Raw genomic sequence first — 13952 nt, 5'->3', positions numbered from 1 at the left:
CTCGTTGCCCTTCACTCTCAGTGCTGAGTGAAATACATTCAAATCCACTCTGGAAGCAACTCAATCAAGAACTGAATATTTGAGGTCTGTTCTTTAAAGGTGCACAACAAATGAATGGTAATCAAATGAGTGAAGACAGAGTACCAGAAGGGGTGTGTGTGTGTTGTGTGTGTGTATGAATGAATGAAGTAGTAAACATTTAAAAGCCCATAACATTGCTGTTGTTTTTGTATTGTGCATGTGTGTTTGTATTGTGCATGTGTTTTTGTATTGTGCATGTGTTTTTGTATTGTGCATGTGTTTTTGTATTGTGCATGTGTTTTTGTATTGTGCATGTGTTTTTGTATTGTGCATGTGTTTTTGTATTGTGCATGTGTTTTTGTGTTGTGGATGTGTTTTTGTATTGTGCATGTGTTTTTGTATTGTGCATGTGTTTTTGTATTGTGCATGTGTTTTTGTATTGTGCATGTGTGTTTGTATTGTGCATGTGTTTTTTTATATATCCGCTGTAAGCCACGATGCCAAATACAAATGTCAATGTTTTTGCAAATACACTGTAGACAAAGCTTTTGACCTTGACCTCGTTATTTATTCCTATTTGGCCACTAAGGCCCATGGTTTTAATGACATATGTTCTACTGGTTATTGTATCCAACTGAGGACAGGGTTTTTCTCTACATGGCCTAATTACAATGGTGCCATCATTCTCAGAAAAGCCAGGTTATACTACAGTACCTTGCAAATACACATCTCACTTCTAGCAGCTTATAGCAACCAATTAGGCTACAAATAAACCTAAACAAAACATAAAGTAGCCTATACATACCGCAAGAGGGGACTTCAACATGTGCCATAATGTCTACTAATATCATTTTGATGTACATATGGGCCAGCTACAGTAGCTTAATGATACACATCTTAATTGTGGGTTGTTAAGGAATGACAGATGAGAGGGAGTGAGCCGATGATTAATTGTCACCATCGTCCAGGGGTTTAGTACGCTCCCCGCCCAGTGTCATGCAGCAATGCACCGGATTCCATCAAAGCATGACCACTTTAACGCAGAGGCGTCTGTCCGGATCGGATGTTGGTAGCGCTTACTTCGAAATGTATAGCGTACTTGCTAGTGTTCATGTATTATCTCAGCCTCGAGGCGCGATATTGACGTGAGCAATAGCTCGTGGTAATGTAGTCGCTCTCCATTTGAGCACGCCTGTGCACGTTTGCATCAAAAGCACGAACGCGTAGGAGCGGATCGGTTGGTGAAATTGATTGGGAAGTGTTGAGTCATGTCATAATAACTTTGACGAGCATCTCTCATCGAAATAAAGAAAGAGAGAGAGAGAAAGAGAGAGAGAGAGAGAGAGGGAGAGAGAGAAAGAGAGAGAGAAAGAGAGAGAGAGAGACAGAGAGAGAAAGATAGACAGAGAGAGAGAGAGAGAGAGAGAGAACACATCCAGCACATTGCATGCATGGGTAGCCTAAAAGCCGATTTATGCTTGATCCGAAAATGAGGGTGTCGGTGCCGTATGGATAGTGTGACGCAAACGCGGAGCCTCTGGAGGCTCACAGAAGCCAAATTGAGCTTCTCCGTGAGCCTCTCAACGTTTTCCGTAGCCTATAGATCCCCATTGACATGGTTGGTTAATGGTAGGTGAGGGCGGGAGGTCCTGTATAAACACAAACTCACTTTCTTGACAACTTCCTTTACAACAGCAACAGCTCAGAATTATGAATGCCCTAACTTCTGCAGAGGCCATATCACAGTAAATATCATCCGAGCCGCGTCCTCAGAGCATGCGCAGACCAGCTGGCTGGTGTGTTTACGGACATATTCAATCCATCCTTATCCCAGTCTGCTGTTCCCACATGCTTCAAGAGGGCCACCATTGTTCCTGTTCCCAAGAAAGCTAAGGTAACTGAGCTAAATAACTACCGCCCCGTAGCACTCACTTCCGTCATCATGAAGTGCTTTGAGAGACTAGTCAAGGACCATATCACCTCCACCCTACCTGACACCCTAGACCCACTCCAATTTGCTTACCGCCCCAATAGGTCCACAGACGACGCAATCGCAACCACACTGCACACTGCCCTAACCCATCTGGACAAGAGGAATACCTATGTGAGAATGCTGTTCATCGACTATAGCTCAGCATTTAACGCCATAGTACCCTCCAAACTCGTCATCAAGCTCGAGACCCTGGGTCTCGACCCCGCCCTGTGCCACTGGGTACTGGACTTCCTGGCGGGCCGCCCCCAGGTGGTGAGGGTAGGTAACAACATCTCCACCCCGCTGATCCTCAACACTGGGGCCCCACAAGGGTGCGTTTTCAGCCCTCTCCTGTACTCCCTGTTCACCCACGACTGCGTGGCCATGCACACCTCCAACTCAATCATCAAGTTTGCTGACGACACTACAGTGGTAGGCTTGATTACCAAAAACGACAAGACAGCCTACAGGGAGGAGGTGAGGGCCCTCTGAGGGTGTTGTCAGGAAAATAACCTCACACTCAACGTCAACAAAACAAAGGAGATGATTTTGGACTTCAGGAAACAGCAGAGGGAGCACCCCCCTATCAACATCGACGGGACAGTAGTGGAGAGGGTAGTAAGTTTTAAGTTCCTCGGCGTACACATCACAGACAAACTGAATTGGTCCACACAGACAGCGTTGTGAAGAAGGCGAAGCAGTGCCTCTTCAACCTCATGAGGCTGAAGAAATCCGGCTTGTCACCAAAAGCACTCACAAACTTCTACAGATGCACGATCGAGAGCATCCTGTCGGGCTGTATCACCGCCTGGTACGACAACCGTAAGGCTCTCCAGAGGGTAGTGAGGTCTGCACAACGCATCACCGGGGGCAAACTACCTGCCCTCCAGGACACCTACACCACCCGATGTCACAGGAAGGCCATAAAGATCATCAAGGACAACAACCACCCGAGCCACTGCCTGTTCACCCCGCTATCATCCAGAAGGCGAGGTCAGTACAGGTGCATCAAAGCAGGGACCGAGAGACTGAAAAACAGCTTCTATCTCAAGGCCATCAGACGTTAAACAGCCACCACTAACATTGAGTGGCTGCTGCCAACATACTGACTCAACTCCAGCCACTTTAATAATGGAAATTGATGGGAATTTATGTAAAATATATCACTAGCCACTTTAAACAATGCCACTTAATATAATGTTTACATACCCTACATTACTCATCTCATATGTATATACTGTACTCGATACCATCTACTGCGTCTTGCCTATGCCGTTCTGTACCATCACTCATTCATATATCTTTATGTACATATTCTTTATCCCTTTACACTTGTGTGTATAATGTAGTAGTTCTGGAATTGTTAGGTTAGATTACTAGTTGGTTATTACTGCATTGTCGGAACTAGAAGCACAATTATTTTGCTATATTTGCATTAACATCTGCTAACCATGTGTATGTGACAAATAAAAATTGATTTGATTTGAAATGCTGCAAGGCCAATGCAGAGGTCAGATTGACCACGCAACATTCTTAACTCTAATTTCAGAACCATGGACAGTTCCAAACGGGAGTTGACCATTTCCTGATTGACCAAGAGGTTTTCAAGAATGCCATTATAGGTTTATTTAGGCTATACATGTAGTGTTTGAAGGGTCTATAAGAAATGTTGCTCCCTCTCCTTTGAACAAACAACTAACAAATAGTCCGATGATTACCTAACAATATTTCTGCTCATCATTCTACACCTTTAAAAGCCCTCACGCGCGATCTCGGAGCTACACATAGCTCACCTCCAAAATTTTCAGGGTGCAACAACCACGAATCTGTAAATGCGTGCATTGATGTTAGACAAAGTAGCATATGCAACACCTCATCCTATTTTCTCCTAGTTCTCTTTCCCATGTTCCCACTTCGTTCAGCATGTTGTAGTTTTAAAACATGTTCTTTATTGGAATAAACCATGTGTATTAACGGAATATAAGAAAATAAAAAAAAGTAAAGGTTAATCTATATTACGTTTATTTCACAGTTTTATTATATATTGAATGGCGAGGGAGAAGCATCCGTTTGCCTCACTTACTTGTTGGCTTCACTTTCCCCTTAAATAAAAAAATATCTGTCCTGGAAATTGCTCTGCCACCAGCATCAGCAGCCACTGCTCCTTGATGTTGTGGTAAAGCATGCGCATGCGCCACACATTGGAATTACTGCACTGGCCAGAATAAGTTGGATCACGTCTGTCTTCACTGAAATCCAAAATCATATCAAAACTATGGCGGTGTTGAGAATAAGAACAATGAGATACTTTGGGGTTTGGACCTTCCTCGTAATAGTGGCTGTGGTCTGTGCGCAAAGGTAAGTGGTCGGCTTAGATGCTCTTCACTTCGAATGAATATGTTATACACTGTAGAAAACACTTCAATAATGCCTTTGGAAGCTTGCACATCTAAGAATGTATTCCTTCTCCTTCTCTAGGGTCAATGACCCTAGCAATATGTCAATCGTAAAAGAAACTGTGGATAGACTGTTGAAAGGATATGACATTCGCTTGAGGCCAGATTTTGGAGGTAATGAAATGAATTTAATACAAACTGTAATTTACTTTTCTGTTGTCAGCCCTATAACACTCAGTTGTTGCTCTAATTGTGTGGATCGTCCAAATCCCTCGTCTTATTTTTTAAAGTTAAACGCACGTAGCCTACCCTTCAGTGTGTCCAGGTAGCCTATACATACATCGACCCTTCAGTTTGTCCAGGTAGCCTATACATACATAGGGCCACCTAGTTCCACGTGTGCTAACGACACGGATTAGGATCACTTTTTAACACAATACTAGAAGGGTATTAGAAGTTGTAGGCTCAATCAATGGTACACCTTTTGACTGTAGTGTCATGGAATGAGATGATAAATTCCCTAACCCATTGTTATGTTGGCGATTGGTGTCTACCTTACGAACGTTGTTATATCTTTATTCAGGTGTAAAACCCTTGACATTTAGCTGGGTGCTCATACAAATACAAGTTGTCGACATAGGTATACAATTTCAATTTAATCGGAAGCATTTAGACGTAATGAACGCCATGCACTGTGTTTTGCGAAGAAACATCAGAGACACCGTGCGCACCTGCTTTTTGAAATCCCATATTGTATCGTGTTATCTGGCTGACAATAAATGAATGACTGAATGCTCGTGTGCTGCTGCTAGGCAGTTGCTATGCAAAGGGTTACATTTGTGGTTTATGATATTAATGTTATAAACCAAAAATCATGAAATGGTTAACATTACGGCCCGTTTTGTTGGTTTGTTCTAGGTCCCCCTGTGGGAGTGGGGATGAATATAGACATAGCCAGCATAGACATGGTATCTGAAGTCAATATGGTAAGTACTCGATTATCACTCTCCCAATGGTTTGTGGGCATTGCCCTAATATTATATGCATTGTCTTACCTAAAGGAAACCCAGTGCACTGCATGGAGTAGGTTACCAGTCAAAACAATGCTAAAATATGTAGTCTTCTCAGAGCTATGACAATCGACCTTTTTAAATTCACACCGATACGCCTAGCCATTCCGTGCATGCTGTTGCTAATTCACCCATAACAGAGTTTCACGTCTGTGAATGTTTCCTAATGTTTCCTAATGGATGAACACAACATCTTGCATACCTGTGGTTTGAGTGTTTGTAATGTGTTTACATGTAGTGGAAGTATTTACTAACGTTTTAAGGAACTTATGAAGTGCATACTGAAGTGGAGGCAAAAGTTTTGCTTCATGCAAGAGCATCCCCTAGTGCTATTAGTCAGAACTGCACGTCAGTCGAGAGAGACAGGGTTTCGGGCTCTGCCTGAGAGGAATGGTCCCTACACCAATCCTTTGAGAATGTTTTTGACAAAATCCATGGTTATGCTTCCTGTCACCATGCCAATCTCTCTGCTAATCTGTGCTATTAGCGTGTTTTTGGTTGTTTTGTCATTTGTACATTTTGAGTGTTGTGGGAAAAGGTATGCCTCCATTGTAGAAGACGGATAAGGCCCCATTTAATGACACTGAAATGGACATGATTATTATCTCTGTGCATATAAATAATGTTATGAATACATATATTTAGATTTCTGTTGAGTAGGATTGCAATGACTGTATTTGGGATGAAATAGCAGGCACTGGTCACGGACGTCACTTCAACGTTGATTCAACAAGTGTGTCCAGTGGGAAATGTCTTTGCTCAGGTACATTTCTACTCTACTGGTTGTTGAAAGTATTTTTTCCAGTTGAAATGGGGCTCATCATAGTATGAAGTTAAGAGTACCCAACTGGCTATTTTTGACACAAATACCCAAAGGTCTTAGTTTAAACTGTTGTCATTGTATTCGTCCCTCAGACCAAATGCAATTCTAGTTGGGTTTATTGTATAAAACGAGATATATGATTAACAAGATGTATGATTGGTCACAAACAGTCTTTAATGGTAGAAGTTGCCCTTGTCCTCCATTTATCATAGATCACTGGTCTAGTGCCTTCTACATTTTATTTGTCTGGCTCTGACTTCTGCATGCATTCATCTGGATTAAACACAGATTTTTCACTGTGTAACCAAAGTGAGTGACCAACGCACCATGAACTGAAGGTTTTGTCATGGTAGGCACCTCCCTGTGGCAATGTGGACTCTCGTCATTCATGGCATTTCATGGGAAACACTCCCTTTATGTGACGACCCCTGTGTGATGGCAAAAAGCTGGCCTTGGTTATGTTTAATCCCCTAATAAACGGCCTAATCCATGGCTCCTGGTTGGCTGAACCCCTGAATGAAGCAGCTGGGTTATTGTTTTAGGTAATGATTTTACCTTTAATGCTTTCAACAAATATGCTCAGCGACTATTACAGCGTTGTGCTAATCCACAAAGCCAGGCTGGAAGTCAACACAGGAAAGGGATTGTGCTCTTCTAGGTCCTCTGTGGTTGGCCCATCACCCTCTTATCTCTGGGTTGGGACTTTCACACTGCACCTAAAGGAACAGGATTAGTGATAGATCTCACTACACATTCTCCATAGCTGTACCGCTCACAGCCAGCCAGTCAGCTAGCCAGCCAGCTGGCCAGTCAACCAGGGGAAACAGGCAGCAATACAGGCAGCACCAAATCATACGTCATCTCGAGCAGGGCCTCGTAGAGTCCATTCTATCAATGGACAAGAAAAGCCTGTTTCTTTTATCAATATCTGCTCAAGAGCTTTGGCCCTATAGCCCATCTAGGTCAGATCGCAAGGTGTTTCCACACTCCAGCCCATTTAGGTCAGATCGCAAGGTGTTTCCACACTCCGGCCCATTTAGGCCAGATCGCAAGGTGTTTCCACACTCCAGCCCATTTAGGCCAGATCGCAAGGTGTTTCCACACTCCAGCCCATCTAGGTCAGATCGCAAGGTGTTTCCACACTCCAGCCCATCTAGGTCAGATCGCAAGGTGTTTCCACACTCCAGCCCATCTAGGTCAGATCGCAAGGTGTTTCCACACTCCAGCCCATCTAGGTCAGATCGCAAGGTGTTTCCCTACTCCAGCCCATCTAGGTCAGATCACAAGGTGTTTCCCCATTCCTGCAGCAAAGGTCCAAATCTGACTCTCTGGTGGCCCCTCTTTCATGTCCTCTTAAGATCACAGCTGGGATTCAGATGCTTTCTTCTTCTCTATAAACTCAGAACACATAGTTGGTTGAAAGAAAGCTTCCAGTTCTCTCATCTCTACCGACAACCTATCCTTTTCTACCGTCCTCCATGGTACTCTAGCAGCACTATGTCTCTACCTACCTCAGACAATGTAAATTCATTAAAGCCAGCGGAGGGAGTTGTGGTGGACAGCTACTTGGTCTGTGGTTGGAATGTGCCACGAGTCACATACAGTGAGCTCCAGAAGTATTGGGACAGTGACACATTTTTGGTTGTTTGGCTCTGTTCTCCAGCATTTTGGAATTGAAATTATGCAATGACTGTGAGGTTGAAGTGCAGACTGTCAGCATTAATTTGAGGGTGTTTATCAATTTCGGTGAACCGTTTAGAAATTACAGCACTTTGTGTACCTAGTCCCACCATTTTAGGGGACCAAAAGTATTGGGTTAAATTCACTTATTAAAGTAATCAAAGTGAAGTATTGGTCCCATATTCCTATCAAACAATGATTACATCACACTTGTGATTAGGATATGTTTCTAAACATTTCTAAATTAATGTGGATGCTACCATGATTATGGATAGTCCTGAATGAATCGTGAATAATGATGAGTGAGAAAGTTAGACACACATACTGTATATCATATCCTCCCAAAAATGCTAACCTCCCCTGTTATTGTAATGGTGAGAGGTTAGCATGTCTTGGGGATATAATATTTGTGCGTCTATAACTTTCACACTCGTCAATATTTACAATTCTTTCAGAATGATCCATAATCATGGTAGCATCCACATGAATGTAGACGTGTTCAGAAACATATTCTATTGTTATTTACAATAAAAGTGACTCCATTTTGACACTTTACATGATTTACAATTAATTTCTATTGAGCACAAAATCATCTGAAACACAACCAAAACAAACAGCAGATGCATCTAACAAGTTTTGTAGTCACAACGAGATGTAATCATTGCGTGCTAGGAATATGGGACAAAATACTAAACTTTTGACTCCTGTAATACAAATATAAGTGAATTTATCCCAATGTTTTTGGTCTCCTAAAATGGTGGGACTAGGTACAAAAAGGTCTGTAAGTTCTAAAAGGTTGAATGAAAATACCCTCAAATTACAGCTGGCGGTCTGCACCTTAACCTCAGTCATTGTATCATTTCATATCCAAAGTGATGGAGTACAGAGCCAAAACAATACAAATGTTGTCACTGTTCCAATACTTTTGGATCTCACTGTATGTTCATCCAGCGTTCCAGGTATATAATAGGCCTGTGTTTGAATGCATGTTCCCTCCGAAAGGTACTCTGCTCCTGCGTGCTCTTCCACACACAGCCCTGGGAAGAGAGCAAAGGTTAGATGTAAGGCTGGGCGATGTAAATCCTTGGGGTCAGGCCTCTCCATTTGGAGCGGCAGCCTGTGAGGTTGGAGGGAAGGTCATGCACCTTATGTTGCTTAAGGTTCATATGATTTAGAGACAGACAAACACAATAGAACACTCGGAAAACAAATGAAATAGACAAACTGCAACTCCAGGTAGCTAGTGACTCTTAGGTGATGAATGGTTGGCTAAGTGGTAGAATCTAGTGCAGTGTTGCCTACAGTATCTAGTGCAGTGTTGCCCTACAGTGTCTAGTGCAGTGTTGCCCTACAGTATCTAGTGCAGTGTTGCCCTACAATATCTAGTGCAGTGTTGCCCTACAGTATCTAGTGCAGTGTTGCCCTACATTATCTAGTGCAGTGTTGCCCTACAGTATCTAGTGCAGTGTTGCCTTACAATATCTAGTGCAGTGTTGCCCTACAGTATCTAGTGCAGTGTTGCCCTACAGTATCTAGTGCAGCGTTGCCCTACAGTATCTAGTGTAGTGTTGCCCTACAGTATCCAGTGCAGTGTTGCCTTACAGTGTCTAGTGTAGTGTTGCCCTACAGTATCTAGTGTAGTGTTGCCCTACAGTATCTAGTGCAGTGTTTCCCTACAGTATCCAGTGCAGTGTTGCCCTACAGTGTCTAGTGCAGTGTTGCCCTACAGTATCTAGTGTAGTGTTGCCCTACAGTATCTAGTGCAGCGTTGCCCTACAGTATCTAGTGCAGTGTTGCCCTACAGTATCTAGTGCAGTGTTGCCCTACAGTATCTAGTGCAGTGTTGCCCTACAGTATCTAGTGCAGTGTTGCCCTATAGTATCTAGTGCAGTGTTGCCCTACAGTATCTAGTGCAGTGTTGCCCTACAGCATCTAGTGCAGTGTTGCCCTACAGTATCTAGTGCAGTGTTGCCGTACAGTATCTAGTGCAGTGTTGCCCTACAGTATCTAGTGCAGTGTTGCCCTACAGTATCTAGTGCAGTGTTGCCCTATAGTATCTAGTGCAGTGTTGCCCTACATTATCTAGTGCAGTGTTGCCCTACAGTATCTAGTGCAGTGTTGCCCTACAGTATCTAGTGCAGTGTTGCCCTACAGTATCTAGTGCAGTGTTGCCCCACAGTATCTAGTGCAGTGTTGCCCTACAGTATCTAGTGCAGTGTTGCCCTACATTATCTAGTGCAGTGTTGCCCTACAGTATCTAGTGCAGTGTTGCCCTACAGTATCTAGTGCAGTGTTGCCCTACAGTATCTAGTGCAGTGTTGCCCTACAGTATCTAGTGCAGTGTTGCCCTACAGTATCTAGTGCAGTGTTGCCCTACAGTATCTAGTGCAGTGTTGCCCTACAGTATCTAGTGCAGTGTTGCCCTACAGTATCTAGTGCAGTGTTGCCCTACAGTATCTAGTGCAGTGTTGCCCTACAGTATCTAGTGCAGTGTTGCCCTACAGTATCTAGTGCAGTGTTGCCCTACAGTATCTAGTACAGTGTTGCCCTACAGTATCTAGTGCAGTGTTGCCCTACAGTATCTAGTGCAGTGTTGCCCTACAGTATCTAGTGCAGTGTTGCCCTACAGTATCTAGTGCAGTGTTGCCCTACAGTATCTAGTGCAGTGTTGCCCTACAGTATCTAGTGCAGTGTTGCCCTACAGTATCTAGTGCAGTGTTGCCCTACAGTATCTAGTGCAGTGTTGCCCTACAGTATCTAGTGCAGTGTTGCCCTACAGTATCTAGTGCAGTGTTGCCCTACAGTATCTAGTGCAGTGTTGCCCTACAGTATCTAGTGCAGTGTTGCCCTACAGTATCTAGTGCAGTGTTGCCCTCCACTGTATTTTATAGTGTAATTTCTTTCTTTTTTTTCTTTTTTTCTTCCACGTTGAGCCATATTACTGTTGACGGAGTCGTTTTATTGTTGAAGACTATGCCAACAGTATCCACAGGGAAAGAAATACACACTGATGAGGATGAGCCAAACAACAGAAATACCATTATTGATGTAGATAAAGGCCAAGAGGAGCTTATTGATCACTTGAGAAGGTGTTCAGAGTGCAGAGCCCTCCATTTTGGAGCACAACACATTCAACTCATGGCAGCTGACGAGATCCAGATATCACGGTTCAGAACAGACTGTGCTGTATCAAAGGATGACTATACTGTATGATTTTAGTGATTGAGAGATATAACTAAGCATTAAGGCACCATGGCTAAGGGATATTCTTATTCGTGACACAATGCAGCCACACAGCCCATAGTCATGGTATATTAGCCATATACTGTACCACAAACTTCTTTGGTGCCTTATTGCTATTATAAACAGTAAAAATAACAGGAAACAGTAATTAGAACAGTAAAAATACATGTTTTGTCATACCCTATCTACATGGTCTCATATAACACAGCTTTCAGCCAATCAGCATTCAGGGCTCAAACCACCCAGTTTATAATGTGGAGTAACATTTGCCCAAGGCGTGTTTATGTTGGCATAGCTGGACACATTTATTGTAATACGTTTCATATATTGTAGTCTGAGTGCTATGGCAAGTCTTTCATTGAGTCTGAACTTGTCTGTGTTATGATGGTTTATTGATGGGCTTTTGAATCAAGAGAGGAAGTGTATACAGAAAGAAGATCCATCATCTCTCATCCAGAGGTTTAAAACAACATTCTCTCTTCATCTAATGCAGTCTGAATCTGTTTCGCAGTGTTCCCAAGGAATGGGGACTGTGGGCAGAACTGCAGTGACTAGTGAGTGGTCGTTCAATATGTTTGGAATTGGAGTGAAATAGGCTTGCATCACAGACCCATCACCGTGGGTTGATGAGATATTTAACCATCATAAATCATAAATGACCTGATTTAATCTGTGGATGGATGATAAGAGAAACTCCAGAAGATATATTGAAACAAACAAAGGAACTTCAATTTATTACTGTTCTGTCATCACTTACAATGTGTCTGACATGACTCATGAAGCTGATATTGTTAGTTAGCATATATCAGCTAGCTGAGCGCAGCAGTAATTTCTGTCACATTCACCCTTTAGCATTATGACGTTTAATTAGCATACTGCTAGCCTAATGGTCCAGTCTGTTTGTGCTTTAACCATGGCAAGGATATACATATCGGCTGCTGTATGGGACTAGGCTAGCCAATAGCATAAGCCTTTCAAAAAGCCTTTGGATAAAGTCTACAATAGAGCCTGTGCGTGGGGATGTATCAGTTTTGTAGGACTGGTCATAGGGTTGGTCTGACTGGCTCATCCCTGGCCCCCTAATATGTTGCTGGTCTCCAGTCAGGATTACTCATCAAGTTGTAATGTGAAATGACTGTTGCGTTACGTAATGGACAAAATACAATAGAGGTTATCTCCGTAAGGGATGTAGAAGATATTTCAGACTAGATGCTACTGTAGAGTGCTACGTATGGCACATACTAATCTCTCGTGTGCAGATTGTGTAACATAAATGGTACCAAAGATCTGTCATGATACAATGAGATGCGTGAGATAACAGGCAGTATTAGTTCTGGTGCTTTGGATGAATCACGATTTGGCAGGTGCTAGCATCTTTCGCATTTCGGAAGGGGAGAGGACAGTTGGGCCATAGACTTGCCAGTTACGTGCAGAGAGAGGATGGAACTGTTCGTTCAGGTTGTGATCTCTTCTCTTATCACACGCTGTATGAACCCAAAACGTAATCGAGCATCTGACCAATTACACAAGACTTCAGTTCTGGGTTAACCGAGATTAAGCACATGCATATGTGCTACAGTCTCTCTATTGACACTGTTTGACACACAAATACTCCCTTATATAAACGTGTATGTACTTTCTGCAATGATGGTTCCATTGCCTTGCTTTACTGTGGGTTATACAATGACATTAGAGATCATCCTTACTGTGGGTTATACAATGACATTACAGATGATCCTTACTGTGGGTTATACAATGACATTAGAGATGATCCTTACTGTGGGTTATACAATGACATTAGAGATCATCCTTACTGTGGGTTATACAATGACATTAGAGATGATCCTTACTGTGGGTTATAAAATGACATTAGAGATGATCCTTACTGTGGGTTATACAATGACATTAGAGATCATCCTTACTGTGGGTTATACAATGACATTACAGATGATCCTTACTGTGGGTTATACAATGACATTACATATGATCCTTACTGTGGGTTATACAATGACATTAGAGATGATCCTTACTGTGGGTTATACAATGACATTAGAGATGATCCTTACTGTGGGTTATACAATGACATTAGAGATGATCCTTACTGTGGGTTATACAATGACATTAGAGATGATCCTTACTGTGGGTTATACAATGACATTAGAGATGATCCTTACTGTGGGTTATACAATGACATTACAGATGATCCTTACTGTGTGTTATACAATGACATTAGAGATGATCCTTACTGTGGGTTATACAATGACATTAGAGATGATCCTTACTGTGGGTTATACAATGACATTCGAGATGATCCTTACTGTGGGTTATACAATGACATTAGAGATGATCCTTACTGTGGGTTATACAATGACATTAGAGATGATCCTTACTGTGGGTTATACAATGACATTAGAGATTATCCTTACTGTGGGTTATACAATGACATTAGAGGTGATCCTTACTGTGGGTTATTCAACAACATTAGGGATCATCTTTACTGTGGGTTATTCAACAACATTAGGGATCATCTTCACTGTGGGTTATTCAACAACATTAGGGATCATCTTCACTGTGGGTTATTCAACAACATTAGGGATGATCTTTACTGTTGGTTATGATACATGTTGATAGTGAATCATCTATCTTGGCTGGGCTAATCTTCTGTACTCAATGACATGTACAGTATCGAGAAGCCATCCTTCCAAATCTTGTCTCGCTGACTAAGCGAGCGAAGCCTGGGCTTCAGA

General features: G+C 42.5%; 1 protein-coding gene across 1 annotated transcript in view; it reads left to right on the top strand.

Annotated features, from left to right (window-relative positions):
* The first annotated feature begins 3833 nt into the window (after positions 1–3833).
* The window catches only part of LOC109872855 (gamma-aminobutyric acid receptor subunit beta-2), a 105943-nt gene continuing 95824 nt past the window's right edge, over positions 3834–13952 (top strand). The window contains exons 1-3 of the mRNA XM_020464221.2: positions 3834–4351; positions 4472–4563; positions 5308–5375. Of these exons, the coding sequence (XP_020319810.2) occupies positions 4269–4351; positions 4472–4563; positions 5308–5375 (243 nt within the window). The 5' untranslated portion in view covers positions 3834–4268. The remainder of the gene's footprint in view (positions 4352–4471; positions 4564–5307; positions 5376–13952) is intronic.

The sequence above is a fragment of the Oncorhynchus kisutch genome, linkage group LG28 (genome assembly GCF_002021735.2).
Source record: "Oncorhynchus kisutch isolate 150728-3 linkage group LG28, Okis_V2, whole genome shotgun sequence".
Classification (NCBI taxonomy): Eukaryota; Metazoa; Chordata; class Actinopteri; order Salmoniformes; family Salmonidae; genus Oncorhynchus; species Oncorhynchus kisutch.
The sequence above is the reverse complement of the archived record's forward strand: the minus strand, read 5'-3'. Positions and strand labels throughout refer to the sequence as shown.